At 45.9% G+C, this 18685-nt stretch overlaps 1 protein-coding gene across 2 annotated transcripts in view; it reads left to right on the forward strand.

Annotated features, from left to right (window-relative positions):
- Positions 1 to 18685, forward strand: part of RGS6 (regulator of G protein signaling 6) — a 276743-nt gene that overhangs the window by 224093 nt on the left and 33965 nt on the right. For both annotated transcript variants that reach the window (XM_055790494.1, XM_055790486.1), the window contains exon 15: positions 7770 to 7956. In XM_055790494.1, the coding sequence (XP_055646469.1) occupies positions 7770 to 7956 (187 nt within the window). The remainder of the gene's footprint in view (positions 1 to 7769; positions 7957 to 18685) is intronic.

The following is an 18685-nucleotide window of genomic DNA, read 5'->3' on the forward strand; positions in this document are numbered from 1 at the left end:
GCAAAGTTGTAATAATGTGATGAAACACAGTGTATCACTATTAAGCCCCCAACAATATATAGGATTTGCATGTGTATTTGTGGCAGGGGTTGTGTGAGGGAAACATAGTATGGCGATCATGTGGCTAAAAACTGTTGCAGTCCTGGCATGCACCAAGTCGGGTTTGCAACAGCTACTGTTGAATTCTGGCACCTTACAACTGTTCCAGAGCTTGACTCTCACCTTGATAGCACTATCTCTGTATGGGGATTCTGAGTACCTGGCTTCTCATGTTGTGAAGAAGATAAAACTGCTTTATGAAACATTGTGTAGACCGGGGATCCTCAAACTTTTTAAGCAGGGGGCCGGTGCACAGATGCAGTGGCAGGCAGCCATCTGGCTGCTTGGTTCCCCCCCCAACCCCTGGCAGGGGGGCGGGGGGGGGTGTCTGTAAATACCGGGGGCCAGATTGAGGACCCTGGGGGGCCGTATCCGGCCCATGGGCTGTAGTTCAAGGACCCCTGATGTAGACAGCCATGTGATCCTACATCAGACTGAGAGTATATAAATCTGTTGTGCACAATTCTGCTACTTCAACTACAGCAGGAACAGAGAGCAGCAATAAAATGCCCTTTTGGTGGCAAACCAACACTAGACGAAGACAAAACCTTTGCTAGAAGATCCAGCCCCTCTGGCCTTGTCCATATCCATAACACTGTTCTAAACCCGATCTCTGGCCCTAGTACATTGCTCCAAGGTACAGTCCCATTGCAGAATTGATGAAAAGACATTGGAAGTGCCAACAGCATGCTTCATTCTGGGGTAGCAGTCCTTCAAAGGGTATGCCGCTCTCTTCAGTCCTTCCAGCTGCAAAACTAAGTGCTAAACTCAGTGTGTTAGGATTCATTAGTCACCCCTGTGTACCTCAGATCTAATGTATTAAGCCATTTTCCCTTATTGGTACCTGGTATCTTCTTACACCAACAGAAAAAGAGATGTCTAGCTAGATATCCCCCATAGACCCCCAGCTAAAGCCACAGCCCTGCCTACACAGCAAGCCCACTGCTTGTCCTAGCATTAATCAGGATATAGGCACAGGTTTTATCATCCTTGTCCTGAATCTTAACTCTAATTGTAACACTAACCCTCAAGTTTATTTTAGGAAAAGCAGCTCTTCTGCTGTGGGTACCATCCATGGAAGAGCTAGTGTTTTGTTGTATCCTGCAGATACAACCAAACCAAAACAGGTCCCATAACAGCAGAAGCGTATGTATTACAGTGAGCTCTGAGAAACTGAGATTCCCAGGATTATGCTTGACACAGGATTGGGGCAAACCTTGGGATTAGTGTTCAGGATTGCAAGCATTTGAATGTTAGTTTCTTTGCTTGGTGCTGCAGAGAAAATAGGAGAGAGCTCATGCCAGCCGGAGAGGCAGCCTGAACAGGTAGAGGTTGATGGGTTGATATTCAGTGGCTAAGGTTACTGAACCGTAACTGGTTACTGACTCTCACCTGCATGTGACAAACAGCCAAATTTACTGCCACGTTCATCCATTTGTGCAGAAGCAGGACGATGGTGGTTAGCAGCAGGGCAGTCTGCAGCTGCCAGCCTGTGCTGAAGGCGAGGGTTCGAGTTGGTGTCAGGGTGCTAGTCTGTGCTCTTGTACTCTTGCATGATGGATCCTTAACCCTGCTCCTTATAGCAGAGGCGCTAGATGGATATCTGCAACAGTCCTCACCTGCCCCTGGTTAGCCCTGGAGACACAAAAGAATCCAGCAGTAATGTAATTTGACTGCCCTAGATATGGCAGTATCCAGTAAAACCCACTTTTTTTTCACAGTCTGAATTATACTGTGGAGGCTTTGTTGTGGTGTTCTGGTGCCGTCTCAGCACGTGGATGGGCACAGGGACTAGTTCACATGCTTTCTTTGGGGCAGTCCTGTTCCAGTATGCCCAGTGGTCATTGGCAGAGGCGGCCAGAGAGCTTGCAGGCTCACTGGCAGAATCATGCCTGCTCCCAGCATGAGGAAATCTGCTGTCAGCTGAGCATGCAGTCAGTTGGATTTTGGTCTTTGCTGGTGGTGAGCAGGTTTGATGTTGTTCTTAGTTTACACCAGCTAAGAACTTGATTGCACAGCCCTTGAGTTTGCGTTTTGTTAATTTTTTTTCACTTAGAAAATCAAACAGATTCATAAAGCATGTGAACAATTGCTTTAGTGTGCTTTATTGCAGTCTGCTAGCCTGCAAGATCTGAAAGGGAAATTCCCCAGAAAGTGACTTCAAATGACATTGGACCTGACCATCGTCTTTTTCGAATTTGTCTGTCCAAGGAGAAATACAGAAAGCATGCTAGCAGCAAAACTGTGAAAAATCAATGCACTTCTATGTTTGTTATTTTTAAAATCCTGAAAGTTAACTTGTAAGATTAACAAGGGAGTGTTACTAAATTACATAAATGAGCTTGAAATTTTATTGCTGAACAAGTACTGAATTTGTATATCCTTACTGTACTTCTGTACAGCGGTGCTCATTTGCAATTAAATTGTAGTGAAGAAGTGCAAAAATTAATATACTGTAATAAAATACTCCTCAGATGGGTTTTCTGAAACATATATGAGGTTGCACTAAGGAAATCCAGCCCGTTTTATGACTAACAGGTGTCCCCCATGTTCATTTTTGTCCTACTAAAACAAATGGAGAAAGTTTCATTATGAGAAGGCAAGTGTGTGCCTTCCTCGGTCAGTCAGAGCTGCTCCCTCTGCTGATGTGCATTCTGTTTGGTTTTGAGATGGTTTGTAGCAAAGGGAGGCTGCAAGTCAGTGGGCTGGGGTAGAGAGGTTAAATCCCGTATCCCTTTTGGAAGACACTGGTATCGTTATTTGGTAATATGGGAACATAGCTATCGTTCTTAGGGAATCATTATCATGGTATTGGCTTATGTGGTATGATTATTATTTAATATTGGATCAGTATTCCAAAGCCTGCTTAAAGCTTTGAATATCAACAGGATGTAAAGGCAGAAATTTTAATGAAGAAAATTAGAATAGATGTATTATTAGCAGTGGTGCTAGAGAGCAGAAGGTGGCTCTCCAAGGTTCAGGTGTGGCAGAGAAAGCTCCCAAGTTTGTATTAGGAGTGTGTGGCAGAAAGGAAAGCAACTGCTGGATGCTTAAATATGCAAGCAACATTTAAGTTATGCCCAACAGCAAGGCTGGGATCTGTCTCACCTAAGTTGGCAGCTTGGAAGTAGTGCTTTCTTCTGTATCACCCAGGCTCCCTTTACAGTGAGAGAAGGGAAGCTGAAGAGGAGTTAGTGCATCACCCGGGAAGGATGTGTTTCAGCTTTGAGTGGGAACAAAACTAAAAGCAGTGAAATTAGACTGTAAAGTCCTTGTCTGTCTCTACCATCTCTAAGCCTGAAGAGACTGATTCAAATGACAGTGTCTGCATGGCACACATCTACAGTTAAGTGAGATGCATCTCACCCAAACCCTGGGAAGCTGTAAGAAACTTTCTGAGAGCACAGCATCTAGCACCTTGCTAGAAAAATTGCCTTTGTAGTTATCTTTTTAAGGACTCTTCTCCCAGTAACTATCCAGAGATCTGGGAACTGTTGCAGGTGGGGATGTATTATGTCTTGGGAAACATCAGTATTATCTTCATTAAAACTGGCAGGAGTCCTGTAGGCTTCTGTGTTGTCCTCAAGGCAGATCGGAGAAAGTAACTGCTGGAAAACCTAGAAATTCCTGGTAATGCTAGAGAAGGTTGTGTGAAGTATGCACTTGAGAATGCCTTGAAATTAACATAATTTGGTGGTATAGCAAGGGGACCACATCCTGCTCTTATACCCAGTGGTGCAAGTCCCAGATCACAGGCTGATTGTGGTGGTGTGTTTCCATATCTTCCTAGCTGAGAAAAATTGGTCCCGGTGGGGATCTCGAGTGAGGCATTGCCGGAGGTAGCAACAGACTAGACTCGGTGACCTCCCAGGTCTCCTTCCAGCTGTGTTTCTGTGTTCTAATAAACTTGCAGGATCATGTCCACCAGTCTCCTGGGCTCAGCTGAGCCCTGTAACTTACTTATTTACTGGCTGTCCATTATTTATGTGAGAGCATGAAAGCCAGTCAGTTGGGTATTTTTCTCTCTGGTTTTATTTTAACTCTTTTTCTTGCTCTCTTTTTTTTCTCCTTTCTGTTGCTGCCTTTCATCTACAATTTGTTTTGACTCTGTTGATTTTTGAAGTACCCAAAATATAGCAGACAACATGCCAAGCCTCAATTAAAACCCAAACCAAACCAAACCAACAACAACAAAAAAACAACAACAAAACCAAAAAAAGCCAACAGAGAGTTCTTATACATTTTTTATGACCTGGAAATCTCCCGAGACATCCTGAGATTGCTGCGATGTTCATCTAACTGGTGGATTGATTATTTTTTTTCCTCCCAACTTCAAAGAGTGTCAGCTGGAAAGAGAAACAACTAAGTAGAAATATGGGAAATAGGAATTTTACCTGAAGGGAAAGGAGACTGCGCACCTGTGCAGACCTCAAACAAAGAACACATGACGCCTTATAGGAATGCACTGTAAAGCTGGCAGTGCACGAATGCGGGTGTTTTGTGCGTTACTGTGAACATATGTTGAAAACTGAGTTACCGAGAAAAGAACTTTACCCACAGGAAGTGGTTTTATCTTCTGTGACCCCCGATGGCTGAAACTTGTTGCCAATTTTTAATAATTTTTTTTTTTAGTTTGTATCGGGAAAGGAAAAGTTTGGGGCATCGAGGGAAGCATATCTACTGAAGTGAAACCCATGCAAGCCCCTCGTTTTTCAAATAAAAAGCATTTTCAGGGGAAGTTTCTAACCACTGCCAAAGCCACAAGGGCAGGTGCCACACTGGGGAGGTTGGGGCGCGGGGCCGGCGGTGGGCGGCGGGGCCGGGTCCCGGTGCCGGGCCGGGCTCATCCCCGCCTGGCCAGCAGGCGGCACGGCCGCTCCGCGCCTGAGCCGGCTGCGCGCTCCCGGCGGGCACCTCCGGCGGCGGCCGGCCCGAGGGGCAGCCTGCGCCCCTCCGGGGGCTGGGCCGGGGTGCCGGCACCTCCCCGTCCCGGCAGCCGTTCGCAGCAACCGGCCGTCTCGCTGGCGAGCGCTGCCTGGCTGCGGAGAGGCGTCTTCTGCCCAGGAGCAGCAGGCAGAGGGGCTGGGGGCTGGGGCGGGGGGGCCCTTGCCCTCGCCCACAGCCACGATAGCGAAGGACCGTGCCCATGGCAGGCAGCCCCGCTGCAGGCGTCTGTCCCCAGCGTGCCCCACGGAGGGCAGATTTCTGCCGGTCCCCGCCACGCCAGGCTCGCCGCACCAGGGACCTGGCCGTTAAGCAGCACAAAGACGTAAATAGTTCCTCTGTTTGAACTGCGTGTTGATTTATACCTGCTGCTTTCGCTCAGGTCCCCTCCCAGCTGCGATGTTAAAAACGGTACTTCTTCCCTGGGTGAAAAGGAGGGAGGACGAGGCGGGGGGCGCCCCGGGTGCCGGCAGGGCGCTGTTGGGGCGGGCGGTGTGCCTGTGTGGCCGTTTCGCTGGCAGGGGTATCGCAGCCTTCCCCAAGGTGGGGGTACAACGCTGTCCTTATGCTGGCAGCCCTTCCTCAGTTTCTGGAGTCATCCATGTTGTGCCTCTCGGTCAGGTTTTAACGTTAATTTTTGTTTTGCAGCGGCCCTCAGAAGCAGCCCCCTGCCCTCCCCCCAGCGGTCCCCTGGCTGAGGGGCGGCTGTGAGCAGGGACTGAGCCCCTCGGCGGTGCCCTGCGGGGCAGGGTGGGCGCGCTGGGGCCCAGGAGCGCTCTGCGCCTTCGGGGGGCTGCGTAGGATAAAGCACCTTTACGGGTATCTCCTGCAAGTGACAGCAGCTTAATTACAAGCTGATTGAGGTTGAAATGGTTTATGTCTCTGACAGCAGTTTAGGACACCATGTTATCAGCCTTCTCCGGGTCTTACATGCTGTTTTATAAAGGGCAAAGAACCTGTGATCGATGCTGCTGTTCCCTCTGTGCAGGCAGCCCCCGTGCCAGCCCTGCTCTGCTTATAGGTCACCTGCGGAGAGGACACACCAGTACATCTCTCTCCGCCCCTGCCCTGTGCGAGAGGTGTCTGCCTCCCAGAGAAGGGAAGGAGGCGATGTGGGATCTTCTCCTGACTCCTTGTGAACTTGGGGCTGGGCTGGCGCTTCAGCCATTGCGGGATGACTCAGGGAGTGCGTTTGCACTTCATAATTGAGCACGAATTCCAGGGCAGCCATCATCTCTTTGCTCCTTTCTTGGGCAGAAATACCTGCTTCTCTCTTGTAAATGCTGTATAAATCCTGCAGGAAGCCCTGCTTATGTATTGGCTTCGGGATGATTTCTCATGGCAGGGAATTTGCCTTGGAGTTGAGGCTGCAGGGCTTGGTACCCCTCTTTGATGTTCCTTGATTTTCAGATACAAGCCATATTGAATAGCTTTGAAATTTTTACCAAGACAAAACTCCCCTTTGCCTTGAAGAGGACATCCAGCCTTGGGCATGAATTCACAATGGCTTGCAGTAAAAAGAGCTTGTTCTTGTTAGTGTCAGATTGGTCTGGTTGGTTGGTTTTCAGATTGAGCCAAATGGTTATTAAAATGGATGGCGCTCCTGTTCTGGCAAGCTGTCACTTCACAGTGCGCCTGGTTCTCTCACGAGTGTGCTTTCCCAGCCCACCTCCCCGGCTCCAGGGGCAGAAGATAAGCCAGCAGAAAATGTTCTCTCTAGCCAAGTGTTTGTCTGAAGTGTCCCAGCTACTCTGGAATGATTAGCATCTTTTCTCTCCATGCCTCTTCTGCATTCGTATATTCCCATCGCATCTGAAATTGAATGATAAAATGTTTTCGAAGCAAAGCAAGCCACATGTGGCATCAGGTTGTTGCACTGTGAGTGCTAGCCTTTACTCTCTGCATGCGTGTGATAAGTGGGGGTGTCACTTGTGGTTCAAATAACAAGGCAGGACGTCAGGCACACTTAACACCTCAAATATGGAAAAGGACAAAGCACACACCCCCCTCCACCAACCCCAAATACACTATTTCAGTTTATAAAACCAAATGTCACCACCAGTATGTGACTCCACAGATACTAATGTAGTGTCTGAGCACACCCCAGTCCATTTTACTCACAGCCTGCCAGGAAGTGGGGAAAGCCGTATGATGGGGTATGGTTGAGTGTTTTGGGTGAGTCAGGGCTGTGGCGTTAGGCTCCCTTCTGGTAGGGGAGGAGCAGGGACAGGCAAGAAGGACTTAGCCTGGCCTTGCATGCACTGGCACTGCAGATGTGTTTTTTTCCCAAATTGGCTGTTTCCCTCTATTGCAGGTAGGGGACCAGGCTATATGGTTTAGCGGCTTCATTTGAGTACAATAATTTCAGGTGTTTCTGGGGTGGTTAGGCACTGCCTGCATCTGGTAAGGAAGCGAGGGTCAGCAACAGCGCAGGAGTCACTGGGCTGCTGGCTCCTCTACCCACCCTCACCGCCAACAGGATTTTGTCCTGGAAGACACTGTATCTTGTCACTGTTCTAATCTTAGCCACAGTGTAAGGATTTGGTGTAAAGTATATTGCTCCTTACTCTGAAATCATGCTAAATGGAGAGTCTTCTGTGAATTAAGCTAGATGCGAGGATAGGCTCTACATCTGTATTTCGGGACTGTGCCCAGGCTTATCCATCACGTCTTACCTACATTTCTCTCTTTTTCTCTTTTCTCCTCTTAATTTTTGCCTAGTATAGGTTTTGGTTGGCTGTCCAAGATCTTAAGAAACAACCTCTACAGGATGTAACCACCAGAGTGGAAGAAATCTGGCAAGAGTTTCTAGCTCCTGGGGCCCAAAGTGCTATCAACCTGGATTCCCACAGCTATGAGAAAACAAGCCAAAATGTCAAAGACCCAGGGAGATATACATATGAAGATGCACAGGTTGGTTCTTGATTTTTTGGAACTACGGCTAATAAAACTCAGTTTCTGTGATATTCTGCTATCACATTGTCATTACTCACTTGTAAGAAAAAGGAGACATACAGTTTGAAGTGACTTTGAGGATATCTATTCAAGCTGGGTAAATGATATTTTCTTTGAATCTATCGGTTATAACAGGCTAATGCTCCTCTGGGAACAAATTGTTCCAAAATTTACAAGTCTGCAAGGTGCAGGGAGCTGGAGCCATGTCTCAGGGAAAGCAGAGATGAAAGAGTGCTATAAAGTTCAGTTTGGCTCTCTGTAGTCCCTGTCACCAGTCTGGCTTATTTACAGTATGGCTGTTATCATAACAAAATCATGGTTAATACACCTTTTTTATCATTTATTTATTTACAGCTAATTATATCCCCCCCCACACACACACAAAACCCCAAATGCAGCAGCTCCCTCCAGCGCAGCTCGAGACTTGTCCACCAGACACTACCTTAGAATAATGATAGGACAGTAGGCAATGCAGTGAGCTTAATCCTTCCCTCCTAAGGGCCTCAGATTTATCAGGGAAATTTTACAGATAAACTGTGCACAGAAAATGCCTTTAGGAAAACAGATAATTTGAGAAAAAGTGCTACAAGCTAGGATAAAGCTGCCTAACCTTCTGAGAAAGTGAAAATATAATTTTATAAAGGCTAAAAAAGAAAAAGGAAGAAGGGATCATTTGGCAAATATTATCAGGGATGCAATTAGAAGATATCCTCCTCATAATCATTTTTATCAAAAGCATGTAGTAAAACCAACAGCAAATGAAAAGAATCCCTGTTCCTGTATTTTCTTTAAATTGGCGTTCAAAGGCAATTCTTCAAAATACTCCACTAACAAAATACTTCCATCTCAGGGGAGATGTTGTGGACCACTTATACAAGGTTAGGCAATGAATTTTTCAAACCAGCATCAAATACTGTATTTTCCTGAATGCAGTCTTGCTCCTTGGGGCTAGCATAGAAGGAATGTTCGCAGAGTTTCAAGGCAATCCCCTGTGAATATCAGGCAACTTAAATGTTCTTTTTAAAGCTGAGAAACGCAGGAGTATGAAGACATTCTGTCTAAGACGTATTTTTTTGCTTTGCAGTTAGAGTGAACTTCTGTAAATTTGCATCACCTGAAAAAAAATATGATGCTAAAATGCAGGCTAAAGCGGATAGGTGAATAATGAGGGAATTGATTAAATTGATAAGTAGAAGTACTGAGAGTAAGATGGATGTTTAGACAATGAGTATTTAATCAGAAGAAGACATGGAGGATTTAGGCTTGAACTGATCAGTTCACAATGTAATTGCCATTCAAAAGGGAGTTGATGAAATCAAGCTGGAGCTCTTGCAGTTAGACTGCAATTTTATTTCCTTGGGTTAATTTTATTTCAGAGGATTTTTATGCTGATGGTTGTCCTCAATTCATCTGTTTTGCTTCATGAACACAAAAGTATGAGGTAAAGGTAGACCCTCAGGCCTAGCTGTGGTCTCTCTTGGAGATTTGGTCGCTCTTGGAGACTGAATCTGTGCCAAGAGAGGATGGGATAATATGGAAAGTGAACCCAGTTACCTTCTTGTGCAGTGGGCTTCTGGTAGCTGTCCAACAGCCAAGCAAGCTGTTTCTGACTGCTTGACCAGATAACTAAGAAGGCTGTCTAACAAAAGCAGAGGAGAACAGGCCACTGCTGAAGGGTGTGGTGCCCTAGTGGAGCTGGGGCAATGTGGCTTTTACTGGCTCATCCTGGAGAGGGGACATTTTTGTTTGCACATCCACTTGATGGGAACAAATGTAGGTCCCCACAGCATGCTCTGAATCTCCCAGGTTTTGTGCTGGCATCTCCCCCAAGTCAGCCCTGCCACCTCAGGGGCTCTGTTGTCCATTAATCTGCAGCAGGTCAGAGTCCAGCTGCCTTATCTCGGCACCCTGGCACCAGCAGCCCATGAGATTCCCACACATCCTGCATTCCTAGAGTCTCAAGCAGACACAAGTCAAAACACCCCACTGTGGGAGGGAAAATATGACTGTTATCCTGTCCTGTGTAGCTTTAGCACAAAGAGGAAAACAATTGAAATGTCCTTGGGAATAAAGAACAAGAAAAAATTTAGTTTACTGAACAGCGCATTCTTTGAGTGTCTGCAGCTCTGAGACACCAAGAGGAAAGAAAAGGGTTGGCTGAACTGAGAAAATGAAATTACTACTCCTGCAGTAGAGAAATAGAAGGTCATGTGGCACTCTAGCCCTTGTGATGACCTGGGAGACCTGTAAAATGCCAATTCAGTATAAAAAGCACTGGGAATGAACACATTGCTGTACTTGGGAAGGGGAAGGTATAGCAGAGCACAGTATACTTCGGGCTAGTCAACATAACTAGAAGTTGAAAGCAAAACATTGTCTGTTATCAGGTGCTTAACAGTCTACAAGGATGTGCTTTGCACAACCTTGGCTCCCAGCCCCAAAGAGCTCTCCCAGATGCTGCACAACCATCTGGTAAGATAACTAGCCTAGAAGAAAACAGAGAGAAAAGGGGGCTCCCGACAAACATGCCTCTCACTTAAGACCTCTTTGTCCCAAGACCATTCACACTCTGAAGGCAAGTGGTTCCTCTATTTAAGACAAGTGAATTGAAAATCTCAGCTCCAAACATCCTCAAAGGGCTCCTAATACTAACCTGAATTTGGTGTGCATTTATGGTTTCGGACAGATCTCTCCTGTGTTACAGAAGCAAGTGTTTTGCTATCCCCACCTCAATCTAAGATATGTGCCCTGTTGGGTGTCCCTCTCTGCTGCTGCACTCTGCAGTCCTGCGCTGCTCAGCTTGCACAGAGCCGCCTTCTCTTGCCGTGCCTCCTGTGTGTGCCCTTGCCCACCCCGTGCCCCGTTCTAGCTGTGCCGCCTCGCCTCAGCCTGAGCAGAGCGTACTGTGCCAGCTCAGCCGGCACTCACCTCCCCCAGCCATCGAGTTTGCCGACATCCCCCGTCCTCAAGCAGCACAGCCCCTGCTCCTGGCTCTGTCCTGATCTTCAGCTTTGCCAGCTATCTTGATCTGCAGCACCTTTTGTCATTTTAGTGCTGGGCCTCTCCAGAGGCGAGCCTACCAATTTAGCTGATTATTTTCTGCTTTTAAACAACTGTCCACTGAGTAAAATATTGTGATTATCAAACCATTTTCACTGGGGAGTAAAGCAGCTTTTAATACAAGGGGCACCATCGGGAAAGGTCAGTTCAATTAAACAGTGAACTACTTAGCAGGATGTAAGCTCCCACAGGAGTTATCAGCATCACTGAACAACCAGTGCAGAGCCCTGCAATATGAAGCAGGCACAGCCAGCTCTGAAAAGTAAATAGGTTTGGGTCCATCTGAACGGCCTCTTTTGGCTAATGAAGCTGCTGACAGCCAAAGTAATTTGTCTTTAACATGGGAACCCAGAGCTGTGAGTGTGACGATTATGACTTATCTGTACAACACGTTATTAGTTTTTAAACATTCCCCCCCTCCTCCACCACTTTCAAACAACTCCTTGCCTCCCCTGAAATGTCTTTGTGCCTCCTAAAAGTCTTTAATCCCTTCCTCAGTCCCTTGGCATTGGGAACTGGTATCACAAGAATGTGTTGTATCTCCTGATAGAAATGTTTGCTTGTAGGGATGTTTACTGGTAGGCTTCAGAGCCAGGCATACTAGAGTAAGGTAAGCCATGTAGTTGTCTTTGGAATTAGTTTCCTGTTTGCTTTGTTTATTTTTCTTCTTTAATAAATAGAGGTTTAGATTGACATTCCTTTACCTGAACTAATAGGCTATTTGTTTCTGTGAAGATGATTCGGGGAAATTCAGTTCTAATCCGGGCTCAGTTAGGGATTTTAACTGTACAGTGCAGATCCTTGGCTAATTCCAGAGCAGATTTAGACCATAATGCCAAACTCCAGGCTGCTCAAACCAGAAATGTACTTGGCCCACATTTGTATCATAAAATCATAAAATAATTTGTGTTGGAAGGGACCTTTAAAAGTCATCTAGTCTAAACCCCCTGCAATGAACAGGGACATCTTCAACTAGATTGGGTTGCTTTGAGTCCCATCCAACCTGATCTTGAATGTTTCCAGGGATGGGGCGTCTACCACCTCTCTGGGCAGCCTGTTCCAGTGTTTCACCACCCTTATCATAAAAAAAAAAAAAATCTTCCTTAAATCTAGTCCGAAATTTAAGATTTGGGCCTAGTTCATGCTCTCAGCTGCCCCAGGTGTTGGTTCAATTTGTTCTGGACTGTGATAGAGATATGACCCCTTGCAGGATTCATCATCAGTGATCAGTCCTCAGTTTGCATTCTGATTCCATCAGGAAGCTGGGAGCACTGGCAGAACTTGACAGGATCCTGTTGAATTCAAAAACAACCTCCAAGTGTAAGCAAGGATCTCTTGGAAGTGGAATGTCATTTTCTACTAAGAAGGGAAAATGAAGGTGATTGCTTTTCCACTGACTTTGTCTTTTCAAGCGTGCACAGGATGTGAAAACAAGCATGTAGAGGAGTGTATGCCTGGTGCCTGTTCAGTGGGCATACAGAACTCCTTTTGTAGGCCTTGAGCAAAATCACGGCATAGAAGGAAAATGTAAAAATAATCATTCATTGTGCATCTGTATCATCTTTGTAAGAACTTGAAGAAACGTTGTTCCTATTTTCTTAAAGTTTCACCCAGTCACCCCCGTTACGTGCATATCTATAAAGGATAGTGACTAAGGATGGAGAATCAAGGTAACACCAGAGCAGCTCAGGCAGTCAGCAGGGGGACATGGGGCACTCTGCCTTGAGGGGAACTCAAGTCCACGTGAGCCAGTGCTGCTCAGAGACCTGGCACTTATGCTACAGGGAACTGAAAGCACTGCAGTGCTGCATCCATATGTATACGTGGATGGTACCCAGGCCTCCTGGAGGCTTTGGACAGCCTGGACTTTCCTGTGTAGGTTTAGGGACTGCACAAGGACTTGATCTTTATTCTCTTCTCCTCCTTCGGCTCTGATTCTGTCGAACTGGAGGAAGAAATCCTTCCTTACACTGCACTCTGGTTGCCTTGCTTATATGTGGGTTACAGTGACTGTGGAAACAGCCTTCACGCAAAACCTCACTGTTGCTGTGTGTTTCTTAAACACACAAACGAAAATTCAGGCTCCTTCCTGTGTGGATTTAAAAAAACCTACAACCAAGCAGAACCTAAAACCAAGACCCCCCAACAAATAAACCCAGAAGAGCTTCGATGTCTGGAGCAAAAATAGGAAAGTGATGGTGGAGGTTCATGCTGGCATGCCTGATGCTGCCCGAAGCTGGAAACAAAAGACTTGAAGCAGAGGTCTACACAGGAGCAGATACTCAGTGTTATTACTTTCCTGGGATTTTTTTTTTTTAAATGTACATACGCATCACACATCAGAAAGTACTTCTTTTATCCTTTGCCTTTCATTTTAATTTGTGGTTTAGTAGTCATGTTGTATGTTATAACATGTAACATCCAGCCTTTGTCTTGCTGTTGGCTTTCTGTCTCTGAAGGCATCAGGGATCAAACTACTGTCTAAGCTAATACCCCTCAATTAGACACAGGCAGAGAAAGGGCTAGGAAAACATAATGAGTGAGCTCTCTCCTTGTATACACAGTGACAGAAGACAGCAGATCTCTCCAAAGGAAAGATCATGGGAATGGGGTGACAAGAACAGTCAGCGTATTCCCACAGGACAATAGTCTGTTATTCAGGGTGTTGATCCTGCCAAGCTGGCTAGAACTACATGCATAAGCAATAACAGTGCCTCATGTGCCAGACATTTCCTAACTCCAAAAAATACCTTTAAATGGATTACATGGAAAAACCTCTAGCTTTCTTGAAAATTGAATTTATCACTCAGACTCTGGGACTCTTGTGCTAGTGGTGTGCGCTGTGCTTCCTGAATGCAAGAAACAACTTCATTTCAAATCCAGAGCAAGAGTATTTCCTCTTTCTGTGAAGGTCAGGAAGCAGCTGACACTGTTCTGTTTCTCCCAAGTAGGGAGTGAAAGTGCTTGCAAGTGCATCCCTTTCTACTCAAGAAACCAGGACTCCAGGAGTCCACTCCTCATGGACGATGGGTAAATGTTCTTGCAGATGACTCAGTTCCACACCTACCAAACCCATGTGCTGCAGGAACACTGTGGTCTTTACTTTTCCTAGGGGTTTGTTATCTCTTCAAGTATTCACCCTTCTTATTTGAAAAATAAAAATAAAAAAAACCCTGGGGAGATTTATCAATGCTACATTTCGCATCTCCCCTTCTCAGCCCACAGCAGTTAGGAATGTTGTGTGCTGTCATGATGGGGTTCGTTGGCAAACAGTTGTAAGATTACAATAAGCATTTGTAGCATGGACTCCAAGAACTTGAGCTCAATCACTTAAAGGCAATCCAAGGTGATACAGCAGCACATACCTTACAGCCAAAATGCTGATGAAGCATGGAAGGCTGTTTATGTATCCAGCACATATTCTGTAGATAGACATCAAAGCAGGGCTGGTGGTCCCTATCTCAGCATAGCCACATTTACTCAGAAGCTATATGCTTTGTCCTATGGGATGCAGACTGCCCCAGTACAACAGAATTTCCTTTCTGCTGTGTAGGGATTCTGCGTGTTCCTCTCCATGGTACAACTCAGGGTTTTGGCAGGATTGTCTCCAGAGAAAACAGAAAGAAGAAGCTGCGGAGAGCCCTGCAAGTGTCAGGGTGTTGACCAAAAATTTAAGTAGTTAAATATCATAGCTATACCACAACATCTATCAGAGTGAAAACCCCCATCTTCATTGCTGCAACTCCTAGATATTGTATTGTTTGGAAAAAAGATGCCAGTCTCCCAAATGCTACATGAGGTTGTCCCCTCCTCCCAGGAAAAACCTGTTCACTTTGGCTTTTTGCCAGTAGCCAGGATTTGGCCCATATTGAAAGAATCAGCCTCTTAGCCATGATCGTTGTTCTCAAAACCTAAAGCTGCTCATATGGCGTTAGACTCCCGGCAGCCCACTCTTGTCTCCCAGGATAGCCCTTGCTATATTTAGGACTAAATCCTCCTGCAGTACCAGGCTGACCCCTTAACAGCACACCGCTCCACAACCCTTCACCTCTGTAGTCCTCCACACTCCACCTGCCGTGGGCCCCCTGGCAGGTCTGCCTTCCCATTTCTGTATTTGAAAGTATGAAGCAAACTAGTTGTCTCATCAATTTACAGAGAAGCCAAAGCTAAATTTATGTGTTACTTTTATCAATGCACTTTCCCACAAAAGATTTACATTGTGTTTCCAGCTATGTATCTACAGGGCTAAACAAAGGATTTCTGTGTATTACTCAAAACGAGTTCTCATTGCTTACAGTTATCCCTCCTGCTAAAGCTTTCTTACGTTCCTGTGCCTTCAGCTCGGTGTAATTTCATTTGTGGCCTGAAAAGAGGTTTTAAGTTGTTTTTTTTTAGTTTAGCAGAGAGGTTAGTCTATATTACCGTATAATTATTCTTTTTTTTTTCCTTTGTAGCAAAACCAACTTGGTTGAGCGTGAAGAAAAAGCACCAGTTAAACTGTGGGTGTAAATTGTTGTGTCACCCAAAAAGATATTGCTCAGATTTTCCAGAGCAATTCATGCTCAGGCCAAGACCCTTATGTGCCATTAACCAACCTGAAACATTTCTTTTCTAAACTATAAATCAAGGAAAGCCTAGCAGTCCTGAAGCAGCTGGGGCAACCGTTTATCCCTCATCCTGCCAGACAGGAGTACTGTCATGTACCAGTAAGGCTTTGGGAAGAGGGTTCTCCCTGGTTAATGTATGCAGTCAGCTCAAAGCAGGCAGTACAACATTTTGGAGAAGAGTAAAATCTTAAATGCAGGGACCAGAATAAGCAGATCCAGAGGCATTCTTAGTGGGGATGTGGAGACATTAAGGGGAATTAGAATAAAATCCCTGTGTTTCCCTGCCCCCACCCCTACCCCCCTCGGTGTTTTCCCATCAGGTTCAGTCAGGGCAAGTGTGAAGGTCTTTTCTGCAGCTTTTTCACTGCTTGCCTCATCTCAACCGTGCCTGCTACCAACTACTTCAGCTTCCAGAGCTGATGCAGCATTTTTTCCTGCTTTCTCTAAAGTGCATTTCAGCATCATCAGTTAGACTGAATGGCAGTTGATCATAATTGCTCCTAAAAACTGTTGCATTCAGTTGGCACAAGTAACTGCTGAGGAGGAGTAGGTCTCTTTCCTTCCCATGGCTTTTAGGAAGATCCTGGTGGTGGTGTGGTAGGGGGTCCTGCTGGTCAGGCAGGATTCTGGAGGGTGGGCTGGGAGGAGTGTGACAGAGTGAATAGAATATGTCTCCAGCAGCCCCTGGGTAGCAGGTAGGTTTTACTGACTGCAGTATGTGTGCATGCTGGCACAGGGGTTGACCTCAGCTCCTCTGCCGCAGATGTCTGTGCAGAGTAGAGGTGCTGACAGAAAGGCATTAGTCTGCTGCCAAGTCTAATTGGAAGGTGCAGCAATTGCACACTGTGTGCTCAGAAAAGCATCTCCCTGATCATTCCTTCCCACATCCTCTTTGTTCTATAGAGACAGCTTTTCCAAAAGCAAACCCTGGGCAGGTCCTCAGCTGACATCTGCTACCATCCTTCCAGAAAAGGCCACAAGGCATTCACTGAGGCACTGCTCTGTCATGTGCAAATCTGCAGTAAATTCCCCCCCAGTGCCCAGCGTACAGGTAGAACAAACATTAACATTCATTGCAGTTTGCTGTTATTTATTTAGTTGTTTAATCTACTGCTTTACATTGCTTGTGGGCTTTTTCTCTAATGGATTCATTTGACGTTCTGCAAATCTCCCTTGCAGTTGGCCAGAGGGGTGGCTGCTGGTGTTCACACATTTGCAATGCAAAGGGGTCTCCAGATCAGCTCTGACTAGTCTAATACCAGGTGTTGGTGACGGGTGAAGAGGTGCTCCAAAACAACCCAAAAGGTGTAAGTGGGATAGCTACAGCAAGGAGGTTTCTGACCAATTTATGAAGGGCAGAGTGGATTCTTGGGGCTCAAGTGGATCTCAACAGCTATCTAGCCATAGTGTAAGCTCCCCAGAATGGGGAATGGAAATGGAAAATGGAAATGGAAAACTTGTTCTTGAAACAAGCGAAGAATTTGCATTTCCCCCCTATTTCCCCTTGTCATCTAAAGTTTACGGCTGTGTTTAGGCACAAACAGGGAAAATTTGCTGTCAGCAAGTTAAAAGTTAAGGTCTTTCTGGTGTTCAAAGGTCATAACGTTGTGCTTGGCCCTCACAGCCCCCCCAAAGTTTCAAGCCTGGCACAATATGTCACAGTGGGTAAGATACAAGTAGGATTAGAAATGGATGTTTAACTACCAATGTTCCTCTTGTCTCATATACACAATTCAGAGGAAAGAACCGAGATTTTCTGCTAAAAAGAAATATTCTCAACAGAGAACACAATTCCTGAGATCTACCAGGGTGTTTTGTGCAAGTCAGGTGTCATCATTTTTTTATCATTCAGGTTTTTCCCCACGTATTTCTCAAGTGTTCCCAAGGTCCTTCTTGGCTGCCACCTGTGCCCTCCTCAGGGTCACTGTGCTTTGACTGCAAGGGCAGAGAGAGAGACCTGAGATCACATTGCAGCACATTGATTTGAAGCAGGTGCAGCTCTGAGACAGTTTCTGCTATCTTAACCACCTCCCACAGTCCAATCTGGATTGCAAACTTCCTTTTTTCTTTTCCTCCCCCTTTCCCCTCTTGTCAAGAAAATTTACAGAGCTTGTCCTTCATCTCTTTCCAAAGATAGAGCTTCTGGAAGGAAAACAGCCAAGAGACACTGAACCTTATCAGGGTTTATTTCCCTGCACTTAAGCTGTCAGTTGTCAGGGGCGGGATTTCCTCTCGGTTTTGTGTGACTGTAGAAAATGATTTTTTTGTGATTTACCTGGCTGGCTCGATTGTTTTCTAATTCACAGAAGTGACAAGATTTTCCCCTTTAAAATTTACTGTTCTCCTTTATATCATGCAATGGTGATGATAAGTGGAATGGTTATGCTGTCTGAAGCATAGCTGTCATGACACAAGTCTAGGTGGTAGAGAGACGCACAATGAAGCTGGATAGCCCTCAGGACCACTGCATAGTTCTTCCCACCATGGAGGAGATGTGATTCAGGTGCACAAAACACAAAAGGGGGCCTGCCTTTTTCTCAAGAAGAGATGCATGCAGACCCCATTGCCTCTGTTGCCTTGGTTGAGGATCTGGGGAACAACAGTTCTGGGGATGTTTGACAGCAAACCTACTTTGCTTGCAAGAGTCTTGTAAGGGAATTGTTTGCTTCCTGGAGATGAAACCCACTATAATTACAAAAGCAGGTTATTTTGTCACTCTCCATGATAGACTGACATTTCCAAATGTGCATCCATCCTCGCAGGGGAGCATCAGTACAGCCAGCACTCATCAACAGCACACTGTGTGAGGGACTAAGTGACCAGTCAGCTCAAAAAGCCAGTTCACCTGGGCTTGCTCGCACATGTCAAGTCACTGTCTCCATTCCCAGCTGCCACCACAGTGGCCTGAGATGGCAGCTTGGTGCTCAGAGATAGCTGGCAAGGCTGCAGGGGAGACCAGTGGGGTGCGTGATGCCTTTCAACCGCTGGCCAAATTTTGAAAGACTTTTTTTTTTTTTTTT

This window comes from Falco peregrinus, chromosome 1 (assembly GCF_023634155.1).
Source record: "Falco peregrinus isolate bFalPer1 chromosome 1, bFalPer1.pri, whole genome shotgun sequence".
Lineage (NCBI taxonomy): Eukaryota > Metazoa > Chordata > Aves > Falconiformes > Falconidae > Falco > Falco peregrinus.